At 42.6% G+C, this 20,069-nt stretch overlaps 1 protein-coding gene and 1 non-coding gene across 3 annotated transcripts in view; both read right to left on the bottom strand.

Annotated features, from left to right (window-relative positions):
* KIAA2012 (KIAA2012 ortholog) overlaps nucleotides 1-20,069 on the bottom strand; it is a 108,099-nt gene that overhangs the window by 30,154 nt on the left and 57,876 nt on the right. For both annotated transcript variants that reach the window (XM_055345357.1, XM_055345356.1), the window contains 2 exons: nucleotides 11,091-11,228; nucleotides 1,564-1,633 (listed from right to left, as the gene is read on the bottom strand). In XM_055345357.1, the coding sequence (XP_055201332.1) occupies nucleotides 1,564-1,633; nucleotides 11,091-11,228 (208 nt within the window). The remainder of the gene's footprint in view (nucleotides 1-1,563; nucleotides 1,634-11,090; nucleotides 11,229-20,069) is intronic.
* On the bottom strand, nucleotides 3,434-3,540 carry LOC129523079 (U6 spliceosomal RNA). The gene has a single exon (XR_008667041.1). It is a non-coding gene; the product is annotated as a U6 spliceosomal RNA (small nuclear RNA).

Genomic DNA, 20,069 nt, shown 5'->3' with positions numbered 1-20,069 from the left:
TGCAGGGGTGGGGATGAGGAGCAAAGGGAGAAGGACAGAGAGAGAATCTTAGACAGGCTCCACACCCAGTGCAGAGTTCTATGTGGGGCTTGATCCTATTGAGATCATGACCCAAGCTGAAATCAAGGGCCCTATGCTCAACCGATGGAGCCACCCAGGCACCCCAGCAACGATACCTTTTAAAATGGGCATAAACATCATTTTTGTCTAGAATATCAACTGAAAGAAATAGTAAAAGATGTAAGCAGAAAGATACCAAGTTTAGGGTGAAATCCCAAATGCATGATTTTGCACATTTATCTTTATTTATTTATTTATTTATTGCACATTTATCTTTAATGAGCTCTCATGGTTTTCTTCACTTCGTGGATTCAAGAGGAGATAGGGAGAGTCGAGGTGTCATTTTACCGGTTGATAAACTGTGACCATGAGAAGGTAGATATTTAATCATTATGATATCCAAGTCAAGATAAATATTTGTTAAAGGGCTATTGTGTATGAATTACTTCATTTATTTCTCATGCAACCTTATGAATGAAGTATAATCAGCTACAGTTAAGGACACTGAGGCATAGTGGGGTTAAGGCAGAGGTAGTCCAACTTCAGGACCCATGTCCTCCACTCAGCTGCTCAGAGCTGCTGTAGCTAGCCTATATAGAGCACCTATGTAAATTCAAGCAAGGTGCCCCAGTAGAAGGGCTGAGTAGGAAAAGGAACCCCCACTGTGTGGATACCTCCCAGTCCAGAGGTGCATAGCTTTGGGAGCAGAGCACAGGCCCCTATTTGCTCTCTCTGCTGGATGCCATTGTACAGCAAACAACAAACAAATCTTTCTGGCTAGCACAGTATCCACCCCTTGAAAACACAAGAATCTCTCACATATTAGTCTCCACTCCTGCAAGATGCAATGAGGATAATGAACTGTTCTGCTACTTGGGTCTACCCAACTGTAGCATCACACAGATGCACATGTACCCCCTGGGAAGAGATCTGAGTCTAGCTCAGGGAATATGAACGATCCCAAAAAGCCCAGTTCTGGGCCCAGTGTTTCCTAGAATCAACATTATTAAATGCAGCATCATTTTTGGAGGAAGCCGCACTCACACAACTCTGGTTACCCAGGTGGTGGGTAATAGGCCTGGGTCTCTAAAGACACTGGTCCCCCTCCCCTCTGTTGGAATATTAACCCTCTAGGCAGGGAACCCTCAGCTCCTGAACCTGCATATCCAAGTCTCTGTGAAAGCAGGAAGAACAGAGAAGTGGAAGTGCCTGCGTAGCCTTTTTGTGATGCCCCAGAGTCTCCACTCTCCTCCATCAATCTGCGGTCTCTGGCAGGAAAGAAATCTCTCAGTAAGTCCAAGGATATAAAAGTGTGTTATCATCAGTCGGTTTGCGATGCACTAAGATCAATCAGAGTCTGAATTTAGCACTTTGGTATGTTTTCTGACTTCTAGCTCTGATAGGAAATGGAAGGGTCATTCTGCATTAATATCTTTGAACCAGTGCAAACCTCATCAGACAATTATTGTGATAAGACTTAAAAACCAATCCAGTCATCTCTACCTTGGGTGTCTTGATTTTCTCGGAGGGGTTCTCCTGGTTCTTCATGATAGTTCAGTTCATCTCCATTTTCCTATGAGATTAATACATAATAAAAAAAAGTGCGTAAGACAAAAATAAAGGCAAATACTCCTGTGGTCTGTGCCCTTGGTAAAAGGAAATCCAGTTTTCTTAGTTGTTTTTTTCTCCTTTTTTGTCAACTTATTTTAACTTACAGTGTCCAAGAAGTCTAGTACCAGTGTGAATAGCCCTAAAGAGCCAGGTGGGCTTAGCTACAGTGTTGAGCACTACTGGGGTTTTAGTGGTACTTTTCTTGTGGGAGGCTTGCCTATTCATGTGCACAGGGTTCCAGGCTGGCCTTAACTGGTTGGGGGGGAGGTTGTGGGGTGGTGGAGAAGAATGCCACACCCAAAAGCCAACTCTCAAAAGAAACAAGGTACCTCTAGGGACTTGATACAGGACTGGTGCAATGATAGCAGATGCTGAAAGAATGGAAAAGGTGGGATGAATCAGAATCCCAAGGCCTTGAAGATAGGTAGATTAAGGGCTTTGGTCTCTATCTTGAGAACAAATGGAAGGTACTGAGGGTTTAAGGCAGGGAAGCAAAAGCGTCAGGTTGGCCTTCTGTCGAGTTTCCAGGATTACCATGGATATGGTTTCTTATCACATCTAATCCCCTCTTCCTTCTTTCTCCCAGTCATACAAACTGTGCAGTCCACCATCTAAAAGTCTCCATAACAGTAGTTCTCAACTCTGGCTGCACAGTTAGAATTATTTGTGGAACTTTAAAAAGTATGATTTCCAGAGGATCCCTGGGTGGCTCAGTGGTTTAGCGCCTGCTTTCGGCCCAGGGCATGATCCTGGGGTCCGGGGATCGAGTCCTACATCAGGCTCTCTGCATGGAGCCTGCTTCTCCCTCTGCCTGTGTCTCTGCCTCTCTCTCTCTCTCTCTCTCTTTCTCTCTGTGTCTCTCATGAATAAATAAAATCTAAAAATATATATATAAATAAATAAAAAGTATGAGTCCCAGTATTGACCCTCAAACAATAAACTTTCTGGAACTAGAGCATTTTTAAGGCTTCTTGGTTGATTCCAATATGTAGCCAAGACTGACAGTCACCATTGTCCTCTAGAGCATTATTAGAAGAGCAACTTGTTGGTAGCCAAAGTGATGTGGCAGGTAGTCAATGACTTAAGTAAAGCCACATGTGTCTGATGAAACCAGCTCTTGGCCTTTGTCACTGGGATCTCTGCTGAATCCACAGCTTCATTTGAGTTATAGAGAAGGAACTAGATATGGAAAACCCTGGAAGTCTCTCCTAGGACTAAAGTTCCTCAATCTTTAGTGACAATCAATTTTTCCACCTTGTTATCAAATATCCATACTGCTTTGGGAAGAGACAATGAATTGTCTGCTACTTTGTTTGACATTCTCTTCTTACTCTGGGGCTTTTTATCTTGTGTGTTTCTTACTGGTTAGCTTCATGTTTGTAGCCAATGAGACATTCTGACATAAAAGAGCAAGAGCTGGGGTACCCAGCTGGCTCAGTTGGAAGAGTGTATGACTTTTGATATCAGGGTTCTGAGTTCAAGCTACACGTTGGATGTAGAGATTATTTGAATAAATAAATTTTTAGAAAAAAAGAGCCAGAGCAGGTAAATTCTTTCTTTCTTTTTTGGCTTTTTAAGTTTATTTATTTATTTTTGTGATCTCTATAGTAATCTCTATAGCCAACATGGGCCTCAAACTCATGACTCTGAGAGCAAGAGTCATATCATGCTCTTCTGAATGAGCCAGCCAGGTGCCCCTTAAGTTTTTATTTTAATTCCAGTTCATTAACATACAGTGGTATATTAGTTTTACATGTACAAAAAAAATTAGGAATGCTTCCCAAATTTGTGTGTCATCTTTGTGCAGGGCCCATATTAATCCTCTCTGTATCATTCCAATTTTAGTACATGTGCTGCTGAAGTGAGCACAGTAATTTTCTTTCTTTTGTAGTTCTCATTTTGGAGAAAAAGCAGATTTGGCCTTAGTGTAGTAAAAAAAAAATCATCCCTAAATAAATGGAAAGTTTTTTTTGAAAAATTACAGCAGGAAAACTCACCTCAGTCAAAATAAACTGCTAAGTTATAAGAGTAGAAAAGAGATAAACCGAAAGACAAGTTCCTGTTTATAAATCCTTTTAATCCAACAGGAAATTGGATTAAAAAGGAGAAACAAGTTTGCTCCTTTGGAAGAATTTCAAAGGCAACGATTAACCTTCAGTCTTAACAATATATAGCTATGAGCCTTTAGGGGCAAGAAATATTCTTCTCATTTCACAGATAGGGAGATGGAGGCAGAGAAATCAGGGACTCAAAAGAACATTCTTGCAGATCCCTGTTAGAAAAAGTAGTCTGAATTTGAAATTCTGTCTTTTGCTTAGAAAACTATCAAAAAAACCTATGGTGTTTTAGATATATGAACACACGTAAGAAATGACATACACCTAAGGTCATTCACTGCAACAGATTTGAAACAACCTAAAAGTGCTACCAATCCAGGACTAGTCAAATAAATTATGGTAATTCACACAATGGAATATTATGCAACCATGAAAAACACCTCTTTAAGAATTAACATAGAAAGAACTCCAAAAAAGAAAGAAAGAAAGAACTCCAAGATCTATTAAGTAAAAAGATGTAAAACTCTGAACAATGTGTATAATATTAAAATGTGTGTAAAATGTATGTCTGTGTATTCCTCTATGTGTACTGCCTTATATATGTGTACTACAGGTCAGGAAGGACACACAGGAAGCTAGCAACAGTGAAACCCAAGGGGCAGGGAACTGAACAGCTGACATACCCTGACATACCCTTTTGTACTTATTTTTTCAAAAACCATCGGAGTATATTTCAAATTCAAAATCTGAGTTAAAAAAATTAAAACTACTAACATAACATTGTAGGCCAACTATGTATCAATTTAAAAAAACCTAAACCAGGGATGCCTGGGTGCCTCATTCAGTTAAGCGTCTGCCTTTGGCTCAGGTCATGATCCCAGGGTCCTGGGATAGAGTCCCACATAGTCGTCAGGCTCTCTGCTCAGCAGGGAGTCTGCATCTCCCTCTCTCTCTGCCTGCCACGCCCCCCACTTCTGCTCTCTCTCTCTGTGTCAAATAAATAAAATCTTTAAAACAAAACAAAAAAACCCTAAACCAAATAAAATACAATTTGTCATTTTTAGTATAAATTACTATAAATGACTAAACCAAGTGATTGAAACGCGTAATAACACTTGCTGAGTGAGCGAAACAACTGAAGGACTGGAAATTTGATCCCAGCTTGGTATTCTGGCCAAGTCATTTGCTCATCATCTGTTCACTTAGTGCATGAACACTGATTGAGTGTCGTGCGCCAGGTCGTGTGTCAGGCATTGTGAGCTCCAAGCTGAAAGATCTACTTTTTTTTTTTTAAGATTTTATTTACTTATTCATGAGAGACACAGGGAGAGAGAGGCAGAGAAAGGGAGAAGGCAGAGGGAGAAGCAGGCTCCCCACAGGGAGCCCGATGTGGGACTTGATCCCAGGGTCCTGGGATCACGACCTGAGCCAAAGGCAGATGCTCAACCACTGAGCCACCTAGATGCCCCTGAAAGATCTATTTGTAAACAGCTCACTGACTTGTGCAGAAACGATGTAAAACCTCAGCATTGCAATACTGTGATAAATGCTGTGACAGATTATGACAGGTTTCTGCAGGACCTCACAGGAGGTGAAGCTTAAATTAGTCTGGGGAAGGCTTGTTTACAGGGCACATGGTGCTAAGTCTTGCAGAGAAGGGGAGGTAGGGTAGTTCCCCGCAGAGGAAGCAGCAATGTGCTGGTCTGGGGGTAGCTTGGTGTGGCTGCAGTGCACGGACAAGTGTGAATTAGATATGGGCCAGATCTTGTAGGTTGCAGTACAGAGTTTAAAAAAGGATTGATTTGTTATATTTTTCTATTTCTAAAAGAAATACAACTTTGATGCCAGGATTTAACCAGAAAGCCAATAGGGATATGGTAAGGCATTTCAAGCAAACCAGTGATAGGACTGAGCTGTATTTAGAAAGAGCACTGACAGCAGTGTGGTCCTATAGGGCGGGAGTGAGTGGGGATAGTAACAAACACTCTGTAAACATAAACTGTAGCACTGAAACCAGACACAGGACATAGTTGCCTGAATGATTGGGATGTGGGTCCTGGAGCCAGACTGCCTACCCTGGAGGCCCTGACTCCTACACTCCATGCCTTAGAGATCGTGGGAGCTACTTAGACTCTGAAACTTGGTTTCTTCAACTGACAGGGGCTGGGCCAGGTGACCTGAAGTTCTCATCCCTTCTTGTAGAATCTTCCACTAGTCTTGCCCACTACCCTCATGCACATAGGCCCACATCAGGCTTTCATGAGGAGCTTCCAGGAGAATGGAGGAGCCTAGGATGCAGGAGTCAGAGGTGGGGCTCCAGTGGGCCTGCAGCCAGCTACATGACCTATCTTTGAACCTCACTCTATCTGTAAAATGGGAGTCATAATAAATATTTGTACAGGCTTCTTCTTGAAAGGCTTATTTAGGAAAATTCATTTGGAAATTCTGTGTAACATACCACAATACATGCATCTAAATGTCTAATTTCAACACCTTTAAAAAAAAGATTTTATTTATCTATTCATGAGAGACAGAGAGAGAGAGAGAGAGAGAGAGAGGCAGAGACACAGGCAGAGGAGAAGCAGGCTCCCTGAGGGGAGCCTGATGCGAGACTCGATCCCAAGATCCCAGGATAATGACCTGAGCCAAAGGCAAATGCTCAACCACTGGGTCACCCAGGTGCCCCCTCAACACCTTCTTAGTAACAGAAGAAAGTCAATATCATTTAAGAGTTTTAGTATATGTGCTGCCAAAGTGAGCACAGTGTCTTTTAAGAGTTTTAACTTCAGGGACGCCTGGGTAGCTCAGTGGTTCAGTGTCCATCTTTGGCTCAGGTTGTGATCCCAGCATCCTGGGATTGAGTGCTGCATTGGGCTCCCGACGGGGAGCCTGCTTCTCTTTCTGCCTGTGTCTCTGCCTCTCTCTGTGTGTCTCTCATGAATAAATAAAATCTTAAAGAAAAAAAAAGTTTTAATTTCAAGGTAGTACAATTTTTCTTGTGTATTATAAAGATCCCACATGTTTAATAATGAAAACCAATTTATGAACATTGTAAGTTATCTTGTGTTTTTGAGATTAAGATATATTATTAGGCTGCCTGCGTAGCTTACTTGGTTGGGCATCTGCCTTCAGCTCGGGTGAAGCTGCTGGGATCCCAGCATGCTGGGATCGAGTCCCACATTAGGCCCCTGTTTCTCCCTCTGCCCCTCCCCCTGTTGGTACTCTCAAGTAAATTCATAAAATCTTAAAAAATATATATATATATATATAAAATACTTGGTACTCTCAAGTAAATACATAAAATCTTAATATATATATATAATTAAGTCTCTGCTCCTCTCCTAGGGTCTGAAGCCACAACAAAGATGTACAATTCTTTTTTTTTTTTAACTTTATTTTTATTTTTTATGATAGTCACAGAGAGAGAGAGAGAGAGAGAGAGGCAGAAGCAGGCTCCATGCACCAGGAGCCCAATATGGGATTCGATCCCAGGTCTCCAGGATTGCGCCCTGGGCCAAAGGCAGGCATCAAACCGCTGCGCCACCCAGGGATCCCTACAATTAAATTCTTCACAGGAACAGTAAACTGACCTCGTTAAGATCAGGCATTGTGGGTATTGTGGGTTTTGTGGCTTTGAGTTCTAGCTCCCTCTGCTGGCAGCCATGTCACCAATCATCAGCTCATTTTACCAGTCCTGTTTCCTCATCTGTACAGCAGAGATTGGCACACTCACCAGGAAGGAGGTGGGAAAATTAAATAAAGCTCTAATATGTGAAGGGCCTGGTCCTATGCAGGAATCAATGAATGTTTGTTCCTTTCTCCTTTATGAGTTGAATCTTTTGTAGGTATGAACATTCTTTTAAGGCTATTATTTCATGTAATTCTTACCTCACTGTTGAGAGGCAGGGATGGAGATGCCAGTATTACTATTTCCATTTTACTAAATAGGAAGCACAGTCCCAGAAGTGTTACAAGGTCACTCATTTGGGGTCTGCAGTGAGGCTTTATGGCAGATGGTTGAAAACATGGGCTCTGGAGCTAGGCTGTCTTTATCTTGTTTCTGTCATTTACTAACTGTAGGACATTTGGGGAGTTACTTAACCTCCCAATGCCTTCATTTTCTCATCTGTAAAATGGGATGTTATCTATTTCTTATATTTGTTTTGTGAATTAAACAAGTTATTTTTTTTAATTAAACAAGTTCTTGCATGTAAAATTTAGAACAGAGTCTGGCACAGAGTAAGTACTCAGTAATATCAGCAATTATGATTATTTGTATTTCTTTCCATTCCCCTTTTCTGCCTCAATATTTTTATCTTCTACCCTCATCCCCTGAAATGTGCAACGCTTCCTACATGCACCAGGAAAAATGAATGAAATGCCCTGTGGATAGGCAGGAAATGCATGAATGACATGTGTAGAATGAGCTGGTTTCTATAAAGCTCTACATGCTGAAGACAGGACTTTCTTTTTTTTCTTTTTTTTAAGATTTTATTTATTCATGAGAGACACAGAGAAGCAGAGACACAGGCAGAGGAAGAGGCAGGCTCAAGGCAGGGAGCCCAAAGTGGGACTCGATCCCAGGTCTCCAGGATCAAGACCTGAGTTAAAGGCAGATGCTTAACCGCTGAGCCACCCAGGCATCCCTGAAGACAGGATTTTTCTCTGTTTGAATTCACCATCCTTTTCTACACAAGACCTGAGATTTGTCCTTTTCTACAATACTTAGGATTTCCTAAGAATCCAGGAGCTACCATGTCAAGAAGGGGAAGGTTTACCTAAGGAGATCTTTTAACACTGAATATTCCCAAGAAAAGGTGTCATCTTTTGGGCAAGGACAGTTTGGGTGTCAGAAAGCCTACTGTGTGCTTTGTGAGTCCTCTGTAGAAGCAGGCAAAATTACAATTTCTGTGAGTGTTGCAAAGGGTGGACAGGAACGTGGGCCTTAGGGATAACAATGCCTTCCCCTCTATAACATGGTGCCAACACTGACAGAAAGTGTAACCCAAAAGCATTGTGGACACTAAATGAACAAAAAATTATTGTAAAATTCTACACTCTAAATTCTGTAATTTCTAGATGCTCTATAAATATACTTATCTCATTTCCATAGTAATTACCACCTTTGAACATAGTATACATGTTGCCTAGGGCAGGACAAGGATCTTGGTCTCTTTTGTTTGCTGATGTATTCCAAATGCTCAGAGAGGGCCAGAGACACAGTAGGTAGTAGATGTTCACTAGGGATTGAATGAGTGAATAGTGATGATGTTCATCTTATCCCATCCTGGGAAGTACCAACCATAATTCTTTAGGCCCTAAGGGGAGAACTAAACTGATGCTAAGGAAAAAAAAAAGGTAGTTTCATTATTATAAGTATTTTGGACTGAATTGTGTTCCTCCAAAATTCATATATTGACCTCTACCACCAGTACCTCAGAACGTTATTGTACTTGGAGACACAGTCCTTAAAAACTTAAAATGAGGTGAGCTCATCATCGGAGTGGGCTCTAATCCAGTATGACTGGTGCCCTCATAAGAAGAGGTGATTAGGACATAGACACACACAGAGGGAAAACCATGTGAAGACATAGGGAGAAGATGGCCACCTATAAGCCAAGGAGAAAGGCCTCGGAGGAAACCAACTTTGCCAACTCCTAGGTCTCAGACCTATGGTTTCCAGAATTGTGAGAAAATAAATTTCTATTGTTTAAGCCACCTAGCCTGTGGTACTTTGTTTGGAAACTAGCAAACTAATATAAATAACAAATTAATTATTTTGAGGGGTGCCTGAATGGCTCAGTCAGTTAAGCATCTGCCTTCAGCTCAGGTCATGATCCTGGAGTCCTGGGATTGAGTCCTGCATCAGGCTCCCTGCTCAGTGGGGAGTCTGCTTCTCCCTCTACCCCTCCCCCTGCTTCTTCTTTCCCTAATAAATAAGTACAATCTTTGAAAAAAATAATTATTTTGAATACTTGTAACGATTTTTTTTCCTGTCCAGAATCATTCTTTCTTACTGTGGTTATAAGGACCCTATTTCTCCTTTTTGAGACATTCCCCCCCACTCCACTTTTTGTCTGTAACTTCAGGTTGGGTCATTTAGTGTATTTCAATTTCCGGCCACAGTGATTCATTTGGGCATGGGCATGTGACCCAAATTGGGCCAATGAGATTTAGTTCCAGAATAATCTAGAGAAGTCAGTGACCACCTTGCTACACGGGGAAAGAACCTATGTAAGAGAGGAAACAGAGGAAAACTGAGCCTAGCCATGGAGTGAGATAGATTTGGGGCAAATACATGACTCCTTATCAAAGCCCCACATTGCAGAGTGAGGATTGGAACAGCCCAGAGAAGATGTAACCTGAGAACTCTAGATTAGCTGAGGTTAGGAGGGTGACCCTCATGACCTCCTAAGTCTCTGACAGTTTACAGCATTGGATGGTGCCACCGTCATGAACCCTGCATGTATTTGGTTTCTTCTGTTTCAGTTCTTCCTAGTCACTTCTTATCAAGGGCCTGGGGTGTTGTTCTCTAGGGTAGTACAAAGAATTGGAGATCCTTCCATGGCAAACTTTGCTTTGTTCCTGATTAGTTTCTTTTACTTCCTGATCATTTATTTCCAGTTCGTTCAGCTCTTAGGGGGGCAAAGAATGGAAAAGAAGAGGACCCTAAGCCAGAGGGCTGTTGGATAAGAAGAGGACCCTAAGCCAGAGGGCTGTTGGATAAGAAGAGGACCAATTTATGGGGTATTCAGTGAACACCTTCCATGTGCCAGGCACTGTGTTAGATGCTGGGGCAGGAGAGACTATCGCAAAGCTGGACAAATGACATTCCCCCCGCCCCACCACAGGAACTCTCAGTACCCTTAACTAGTTATGATGCTGAGCTTAGGAGAATAATGAACTCTTAGGAAACAGAAAATAAGGTCAGACATCCAAAGAAGATATGCAGTTGACTTGTAAATAGTTACCAAGAATCAGTCTTCTCCTTCAGTCAGAACACCAGCTCTACCCAGTCACAGTGATAAAACAGTAACAATTATTTTAGCTACTGTCAAGATAAAATGAATTATATTTGCTTGTTTTATGAGGTAGTTCAAGGTTATCCTTTCTCCTCTCTTTTCTCTGTCCCCCACCACCCAAACCAGACACCCAACTGATTTGTCCCCGATGGCTGGCTGTGATTACTGTCCTAATTTGTTCTTCCTTCATCTGCTACAAACTGCCTATTTTCTGTCCCTTCTGATAAAGCAGGAACTCTGAGGGACTTCTGAAGCTGTTTTTGTACCATGCAGAAATGTATTAACTGGAATGCCTGTGTATGTGTCTATAAAACCCCTCGTCTTCTCAGTGTGAGATCACCTTCAGGAACGGCGTCATGTCGATGTGCAGCTTGCGCGTGTAAAATTCTTTTCTGTTTGAACATATCAGCCCTTTATTTATACAACTTTGAGGCTCTCCTGTCTTCTGAGCTGCTGCCTCCAAGGACTGCTGGGCTCCCTGTGAAGAGAAGCAGAAAGCCCAACTTTCATAGGAATGATATACAGTGCGACAAGAGCTAGTCTAAATCCCCAAATATTTATAGAAAGTAATTTTTCATCGTTGGAACACTAGTCATAACACCTATTTTTACCATTGAAGACACAGGGGACCCAGATGTATAGAGGATAATCCAAGACTTATTAATTCATACCCGGGATCAGTAATAATGGGAAAAGGGGAAAAAGGGCCTTCCTGTGTTTCAGGATTGTAATCATTTTATTTAATCTTCCCAACAACCCTGTTCTTGTTATTCCCATTTCACAGATGAGGAAATAGGGGCTCTGGGAGTTACTTAATGTAATTTGACCAAAGCCAAATAGTTGGTAAATGGCAGAGCTGAAATCACCATCTGCCCCAGGCTCCCCCACCCTCCACCTTTTAAAAAAGATTTTAATTATTTATTTGACAAAGGAAGAGAGAGAGAGAGAGAGAGAGAGAGCACAAGCAGGGAGAACAGCAGGCAGAGAGAGAAGCTTACTCCCCCCGGAGTAGGAGTCCTATGCAGGGCTCCATTCCAGGACCCTGGAACCATGACTTGAGCCGAAGTCAGATGCTTAACCAACTGAGCCACCCAGGCGCCCCACCCCCCTGCCCCAGACTCCTTTTTTAATGAGAGCTTTTCAATGCTTCTATGGCTTCCACAAATGGTTATCAAATCTACCTTGCAGATAAAGTTATAGTAAAATTCCAGTTTATTTGCAAGCTTATTTGATGTGTTAGGAAGAGTGATTTGAACAAATCTAGCAAGAGGGAAGGAAGAATGGAAGGCCCCAAGGCCTCTTCAATCTCTTGGGCCATGCCCTCTTCCTGTTACCACAATATACAAGTTATGTCATGTTTCAGAGCACAACAAGGTTTGATCTGAAGTTGCTTTCTAGCCCATGCTCCATATTGCAACGTAGGTGATCTTTCTAAGATGCAAAGTAGACCACACCAGTCCTCTCCTCTGCTTAAAACATTAAAAGACCCTTGCCCTCAGTGTGATGGCTAACCTTGCCCTGCTTGCCTGGCCCTGGACTATCTCTTCTGCCTCATTCAGTCATTCAACAAATATTTACTGAGTCCCTTCTCTATGCCCAGTAGAGCAGATACAGCACTGCAAGAAGCAGACAGAAGTCTCCACCCTCGTGAAAACTGCACATACATTCTATTGGGAGGGAAGAGATAACAAGGAAATGGAACATAAGTTATGTCTGCCAGTGATTCGTGATATGAAGAAAAATAAGGCAGTAAGGGGAGTAAGGAGTAGCTGGAGATGGCAGTTGAGGCTGCAATTTTAAGCAGGGTACTTGGGGAAGGCACCATAAGAAAGTGATGTTTAAGCAAAGCTCTGAAGAAGGCCTGGGAAGGTTCTGTGGGGCTTCCTGTAGGAACTGTTTACCACACTGTGGGAATAGCAAGTGCAAAAAGCTACCCCCAACACGATCTTTTGGTTCCTGGAGCAATTCCCTTCCCTTTCCTGGGAACACATTCCTCTCCTTTAATTCCTCCTCAGCCTTCACGTCTGGCTCATCTGGGCCTTCCATGACATCCCACAACATGGAGCACTTCTCCCATGGCCCACAATGATGCTCATGCTGTGCAGCCAACTTGCCTCCCCACTAGACGACAAGCTCCATGAGGGCAGGTACCATGATTGTGCCGTTCCCAGGTAACAGCAGTGTCTGGCACAGGGTCTGAAACAAATATACACTTGACAGGTATTTACTGAACGAAAGAGTAACAATCACATTGGGGCAAGTTACATGTTATGGCCCAATTCAGTTAAAATGGGGAAGGCCAGTGAAGGCGCCTTTACAGGAAGTATGTATTGACCTCCAGAAGCTAATCCTCTGCACAGCATTGGCTCCTCATTCCCAAAGAGGAAAGTTATTTGTTACTTTTCAGGGCTGATTTGCTGGGGTCACTAGTATGCCATGAGGTCACCCTGGGTGTGGATTTGATCATTTCCATATTTTCTAGGAGACTAAATCTCTCTGGGCCATTATAAACTCCCTGTCCTATAACATTTATATTAAAGTATTAATGATGAATTAACAGTTGGGGCCCCACAAACAGCCGTCATTTTGATGAACATCTCCACCCTTTTGAAATATGGCTAAAGACTTTTCTGGACAAACACATGTCCAATTTTTTGTCATTTCAGTCATTTTTCTGATTAGCTTCTCAGAGTGAGACAGCCTCTCCCTATTTCTAGATCAAATGAAAACATTCGGTCCAAGCTAGAACCATATGAAAAATTTGAAGCAGCTTTCTAGCTTCCAAAATCATGCATGAATCACTGGGTGCAATAATAGAAATCAGACAATACTGATTTGAGGGAAATTTCTCCATTATCTTCAAGAGAAGATTTTGTGTTAGCCCAGAGGACAAAATCATAGTCACAGCCAGTTCCAATGGCTAGAATTACTTTCTTATGTGGGGCTCAGATTGAAGAGTAGGGAGTTGCGAGGCTTTGAGAAGAGTCCCTCCAAGTCATCTGACCTGTAATCTTTTTTTTTTTTCTTAAGTAGGCTCCACATCCAGCGTGGAGCCCAACATGGGGCTTGAACTCATGACCCTGAGATCAATCCTGGGCTGAGATCAAGAATCGAATGCTTAACCAACTGAACCACCCAGGTGCCCCCGTGGCCTGTACATCTTTTGATAAAACAATTCTCTTAATTGTGTGGCTCATCTCCTTAACTTTAGAGGCCATGAATTCTCACTTGATGGAATGTCATCAGTGAAGGTTCTATAGTCACTGGAATTTTGTAAAGAACTGTTTTTACTTATTACTACATTCAAGTGTTCTAACAAATAAATGACAGTGAGAGGGGGCTTTGGAGATGGGAGGCAAGGAAATATTAACTATATTAACTATATAAGATTCTGGGAGGTAGTGAGAAGAGGAAAAAAAGTCAGAAAGTAAAAACCAGGCAAGAAAGCCATGTGTTGGGATGGGTTTGCATTTATTCATCAAGCTGGTATTTATTCAGTGATACTGTATGTGTCAGACATACACATACATAGCAGGATGATTTTAGATAGTCTATGAAGAGAATGAAACAGTATAGGATGGAGGTTGGTGAGCAGGGGTGGGACTAGCCTTTGGGTGATGTGGGAAGATCTTTCTGAGATGAGCGGAGTGGAGAGCTAGGTGATAAGAAGAAGTCGACCATGGGAGGATCTATCTTTTGCACTCAGTGTAGCCCGTATCTGATTATTTAGAGGTAAAACCAGGCAGGAGTCCTCTGAAAAGGAAAGTGGAATTCCTGATTTCTAGGCCTCTTCTGACCAGCCCTCTGGGCTCCATCCCTGATCCTGCAAGGCACACTTCTGTTTTCTGGGTGGGACAGCAATCATAATTACACTTGCAACTCTTGGGCTATTTTGAGAGCAAAGAAGCAGAATAAATAGTAAACAGGAGTCAAAATAGCTGAAGATGCATAAAAGGGAGAAGAAAGCAGAAGGATAGATGGAAGGGAAGGAAAATGGAGGAACTAGTTGAAAGTAGAGATGCCTGAAGCTTTTTTGTTTCTTTCCTGTGCAGACTTCATTGGACAAGATTACAAAACTGGTGGAAGGGTGAACTTTAGCAGAAAGTCAAAACCCACCTATACTGTACTGTAATTACTTTAATATTTTCATGTTCTGCTAAGAAACACCTGAGAGCCTTTCTTTTCAGTAAATGAAACAATAAAGATTAATGAGTTAATTTGGTAAAGCTGATTTGAATTGCACAGAGGTGTTGCATAAGTACTTGGCATTTAAAAAGTTATCTGACATTTAAAAGGAGATGGCTGTTAATGAATTCAAGAGCTAATCTTATACTCTGACAGAGAGAGCCATGGAAAATCCAGGATTATTATCTTGCTGTAAACATAATGTGATTCAGTTGAAAGCCAGAACAAAAGAGAGCTATGGGCTGTAATACAAATATCCATAAGTGCACATATATAATGTAGTAAAACTTAGAGGATGTCCATTAAATAAATGCCATTTCCTTTCTTGCTCCTATAATATTTGAGCCACAAACTTAAAAAAAACCCTTCTCTCCAATAGTTTTTCCTCCTCCTTTCAACTTGTATATTTTGAAGAGTCACCACGATGGGTTGGCTCTACAGTCATTGGAATGACTTACCTTAAGAAGGAAAGCAGATTCTAAACTCAGTCAGCTAGATCTCCACCCATGGGTCCCACAGAGCCACCATACAGATCTGTCCTGCAGGCATCTCTCAGACCCTCCTCTTTACTTCTCCCACTCCTTTCTAATTGGGGTTCCCCCATCTCCCTAGCTGTGGCTTAATGGCTCCAAGAAGAGCTATTGTCCCTCATTAAGGAGGCTGCAACACTCTCGCTGTCTAACTGCCTCCCACGCAGCTCACAACTTCATTCTGCCTGAGAGAAAGCTGCCAAGAGTCTCTGGGAACCTGTGGGCAGGCTGAGCTGGAGGAAGAAAACAGAAGGAAGGAGGGCCTTTGTAGCCAAGATCTGAAATATGCTGGGGCACACACCCCATCATTATCTTAATGCATGGAGAGCAGGGTCGGGAGGCCTTTGCTGAAACCCTTATGTGGGCTATCAAGTTGTCACATCAAACCTCTGTGCACACAGGGCATTTGTCCCCTCCTGTGAGCAAACAAAAGGAAAAGAGCCATTCTCTCCTCTGGATCACCAGGCCCCCCTCCTTGGCTGAGAGTCTGTCCCTCCACTTTCCTGGGGGTTGGGGAGACTCTGAATCCCAGCAGGAATGGAGAGATCTGAGAGATTTAGTCACAGGGGGTGGGGAGGGGTGAAGAGGGCTAGGATTCTGAGCTTCCCCCTCACCATGCGCCCTGCTGGGTAGGTGGGGACCAAATCCTGGAAAGAGCCACTCCTGCCAGGGCCATGGGCTGAAGGATCTGGCTAGTTCCCCAGTACCTGGCCTTCTCAGGCCCTGTTATTTCTTGCCCATGGAAGCCTGTGGAACTAAAAGTGGGCAGTAGGAATGGGCACACAGTGGGAGCTGAGAGGAGAATGGAGCCCTGTAGCCCTCCCTATGACTAGGCTGCTTGGGGAGGGATCTGAGTGGACCATGGACTTCATATATGCTAACACTCAGGGTAACTGGGAGGGGACCCAGCCTGTTCAAGGTCAGACACCCTAGCTGGCCCGAGGTCCCCTTCTGAGACCTTGTCTCTGTCTAGGTTTCCCTGGCCTGGAGGAGCAGAAGACCTCTGGTCTTTAGGAGGCCAGAGAGAACACCAGGATCTCTGTTCAATAAACTGGTCTGCCTGCATGGCCTCTTTCTGAGGAGAAAGGAGCCTAAACCATGGGCTCCTTCCACTCATCACAAGTGGGTCCAGTGGTCCATGTACCTGTCACCTGGGTTCATCCTGTCCATCTCGGCCACCTGACATCCTGGCCCACTTTTTCTGTTCTAGAGGCAAAATGGGTGCTGGTGAGATGGGCTGAGGGGATGGATAGTTTGCAGAGGGGCTCTGCAAGGAGGCACAGCCAACAGACGGTTTGGTTGGAAGCCACGGAAGAGCCTTCTCATTTCCCTTCCTGGCACAGATTTTGGTCTCCATCCACTTTTTTATGCCTCAACTATACGAAAGGAGATTGTATATTCTCCTGAGGGTTTAACAAATTAGTTTAATAGCTAGCAAACTTAGATTAGGAAGGGAAACACTGCAAGCTCCAGTCTCAGCTTTAGGGATTTGTGCCACGTCATTAAGCTTTTTGTGCCTCAGTTTCCCTACCTATACAATGGGGCCAACCAACCACGCTGTTCCCCTCAGGGAGCATTTGAATAATGAAACCCAGCACATCTTAATTCCACAGGCTTCTACTATCTGGAAGTAAATCTTATCCGTGAGTTCTAATTGATATTGTCTTCAGTTTAATTAAGTGCTTTGTTGACACAACAGAATCATTGTTTATCTGGCTTAGCAGGAGCTGGAGAAGAAAAATTTTAAGCCAAAATAGTGAACTCTTTTGCCTCAGGGGAGGTAGAAACTAGCTTTTTCTGTGAGGGGGCGTCTGGCTGTCTTCAGGCTGGAACTTTGCCTGTGTTTGAGAAATGACGCATCCTATTTTAGGCTAGGAGATGAGAGGTGGTGGGGTGCAGGGTGGGAAATCTGAACAAGTCCCTACCTCCTTCTAATCCAACACTTTAACCCAAAACTGTGTGACTTCCTTATTATTGCTGGGTCTGGTGTGACTTTTCTAAGCTGACAGCCAATCGAGAGAGACAGGGAAACTCAACTTGCAAAAGGATCCCACTGTAAAAGGTCATTTAAAATCAGTCGATTTTCACTACGAAAAGAAATGATACCCATGTTGCTTTGATTCCCACACTGGCCCATGAAAGTTTATCTAACTCATAATTTAGCTGGACTAAAAAGCTGAATTAGCCCTGGAAGTGCTGGGACAGCACAGGGCTCGAAGAAGAGAAACAAAGATCTCCTTTCCCTTTCCTTCCCTCCCGCTCCCTTCCTTTGGGCCCTCTGGTCCTCTGGCCTCTAAGTTTTCCTGGGCAGCCCTGTGCTGGGGGTAGGGATGGGCCTTGCTGGAAACAGGGCTTCTGGCTCCAAAATTCTCTGCCTCCCTCTGCCCTCCACCCCGTCCCAGGCTTTCAACTCTGTTTCCTTAGGTGCAGGAGAGAAAACAAGAAAAAAAAATTCACAATGAGATATGAGAAACCCAAAGGAATCTCTAATAGGTAGAATTGAAAGTAGTGAAACAAAATCTAGACAGCATAGAGGATATTTGGTTGGGGGGATATTTGCGCTTGGGGGCTGCGGGGCGTGTGAGGGGAGAAGGGGAAAATGGTAGGTAGACTGGCTCACAGTCCTTTAAATTATTCCTGCTTTTCAAGCTTCTCCTTTTCCACATCTGACCTTTTAGATGGTATACAAGCTCCGAGTTCTGTTTTATAGTGGCTTTCAAGCAGAGAACAGGGGAATAGAATACTTTACTATTGTAATTTATTGGGATTGCTTAGTGACATTGTGCTAATCCCTTTCCATATGTTGTTTCATCCAATTCTTGTCATGACCTCATAAGGGACATATTATTATCCTTCATAGATCAGGAAATTGGGCCTCAGAGAGGTTAAATAACCTGCCTGAAACCACAGCAGCCAGTTGGGAAGAAGCTGGGATCTCAATGCAGCTTTGTGGGATTCCCAAACCAGCAGACCTCTTTGTAAGTGCAGGTCACAGGCACTTACAAAGAGGGGTCTCTGTCTGTTGTGACATCTGCTTCCTCATCTGTAAAATGGGGATAATAACTGTACCTATTTCCTAGGGATATTGTAAAGATTAAGAAAGATAATAATCCTGCACACAAGAAACCTCAAAAACACTGGCTGCTATTATTATTTAAAAAGACCCTCTCAAAAAAAAAAAAGAGACCCTCTCAAGATAATGGGGAGATAACTGTGGATATTTATAATATGATGGAGGTTCATTATACTATTGTATTTTTGCATGTATTTGAAATTTTCCATAATAAAAAGAAAAGAACAGAAATCAAGGAGGCACATCCTATGTCTGGTTGGAATCATCGCCGATAACAGATCAATAAATACAGACTTCTTGGAATAAATGATAGAGTGAAAATTAAAATAAATGAAAGCCTTGGTTTTGTAATTAAAAACAAACCCCTCTCAGTAAATTATTCTTAAATTGTCAATGGAGTTTTGGGCTGACAAAATAATGTGGGTGAGGTTGAACCAGAAGTTGAAGTTTGCTTAGATCTTCAAAAAACCTTTGAATCAAGCGCCACAATCAAAACTATTTAGAAAGCCAGGGAGGAAGAAAAAGGGAAAAGAGTGGGGAGAGGGGAAGAGGAGAGAGAGGGGACCACCATGGAACCTGGGGAAATTCTGTGCCATGCCTTTGAAAATGAGAAATAAAAGGTGGGGAGCACAGCCTACTTCTCTGGATGGGGCGGGGGGGGGGTGCAGACTGTTAATTCTCTTAGGAATCAGTAATACGCCCAATCTTACTTATCAGCCTCAAAAAGATCTCCAGGAAGGATGCCTAGTGACATCTCCTATCCGCACATGACCCAGGGAGTGAAACACCAAATTGTGCCAACCAACAGCAGGAAGTATCTAGATATTGTGTGAGTTGTTAGAGAAATGTCAGCTGAACTATCACTGGAAATAAAACAAGTGCAATCTCTACGATTTTAACAAATATTATTTGGAGGATTATAAGCTTTTCTACCCAGACCATGGTTCTTAATGTCAACTGAAGATTAATTTGTCAATTTTTCCCCAGTATCTACCATGTGCCAAGAACTGTGCTAAATACAGGAGATACAAAGGTGAATAAAGCAGAGGGAGTCTGCCTTTAAGGATTAGTAGCTTGCTCTTTTAGATATCTGCCAAAAATTTCAGCAGAAGGCAGGGTACGCCTCAGAAGGACACTGAAACAAAAGGTTACCTTTGTACCCGTTTGTACAAAAACTTAGTGTGTCTACAGGTGGGTTTTTGTGTGTGGGGTTTTTTTTTTGTCCTGCAAGAGGAAGGCTGAAAGGAGATATGAACACCATCTGTGAAACCACCAAGGAAACAGATGGGGTAAACATAGGTTTATTCAACCTAAATCCTAGTGTGCTAGAATTACAGGCTACTCTTTGAAATCCCAAAGAGGCACATTTAGGACACCTAAGATCAAATATGAATTCATGCTCTTAAAAACTCATGAAACCTGAACTTAAGAGATAATATAGGTTGAAATAGAAGTGATTTTGTGAAATGGGAAAAAGGAGACATAATTCCAGTTTAACAGGATTTTTAGGACACTACCAAAGTTCTAATCC

The sequence above is a fragment of the Nyctereutes procyonoides genome, unplaced genomic scaffold (assembly GCF_905146905.1).
Source record: "Nyctereutes procyonoides isolate TBG_1078 unplaced genomic scaffold, NYPRO_anot_genome, whole genome shotgun sequence".
NCBI classification, from domain to species: Eukaryota; Metazoa; Chordata; class Mammalia; order Carnivora; family Canidae; genus Nyctereutes; species Nyctereutes procyonoides.
Note: the sequence above shows the minus strand (reverse complement) of the source record. Positions and strands in the feature narration are given on the sequence as shown.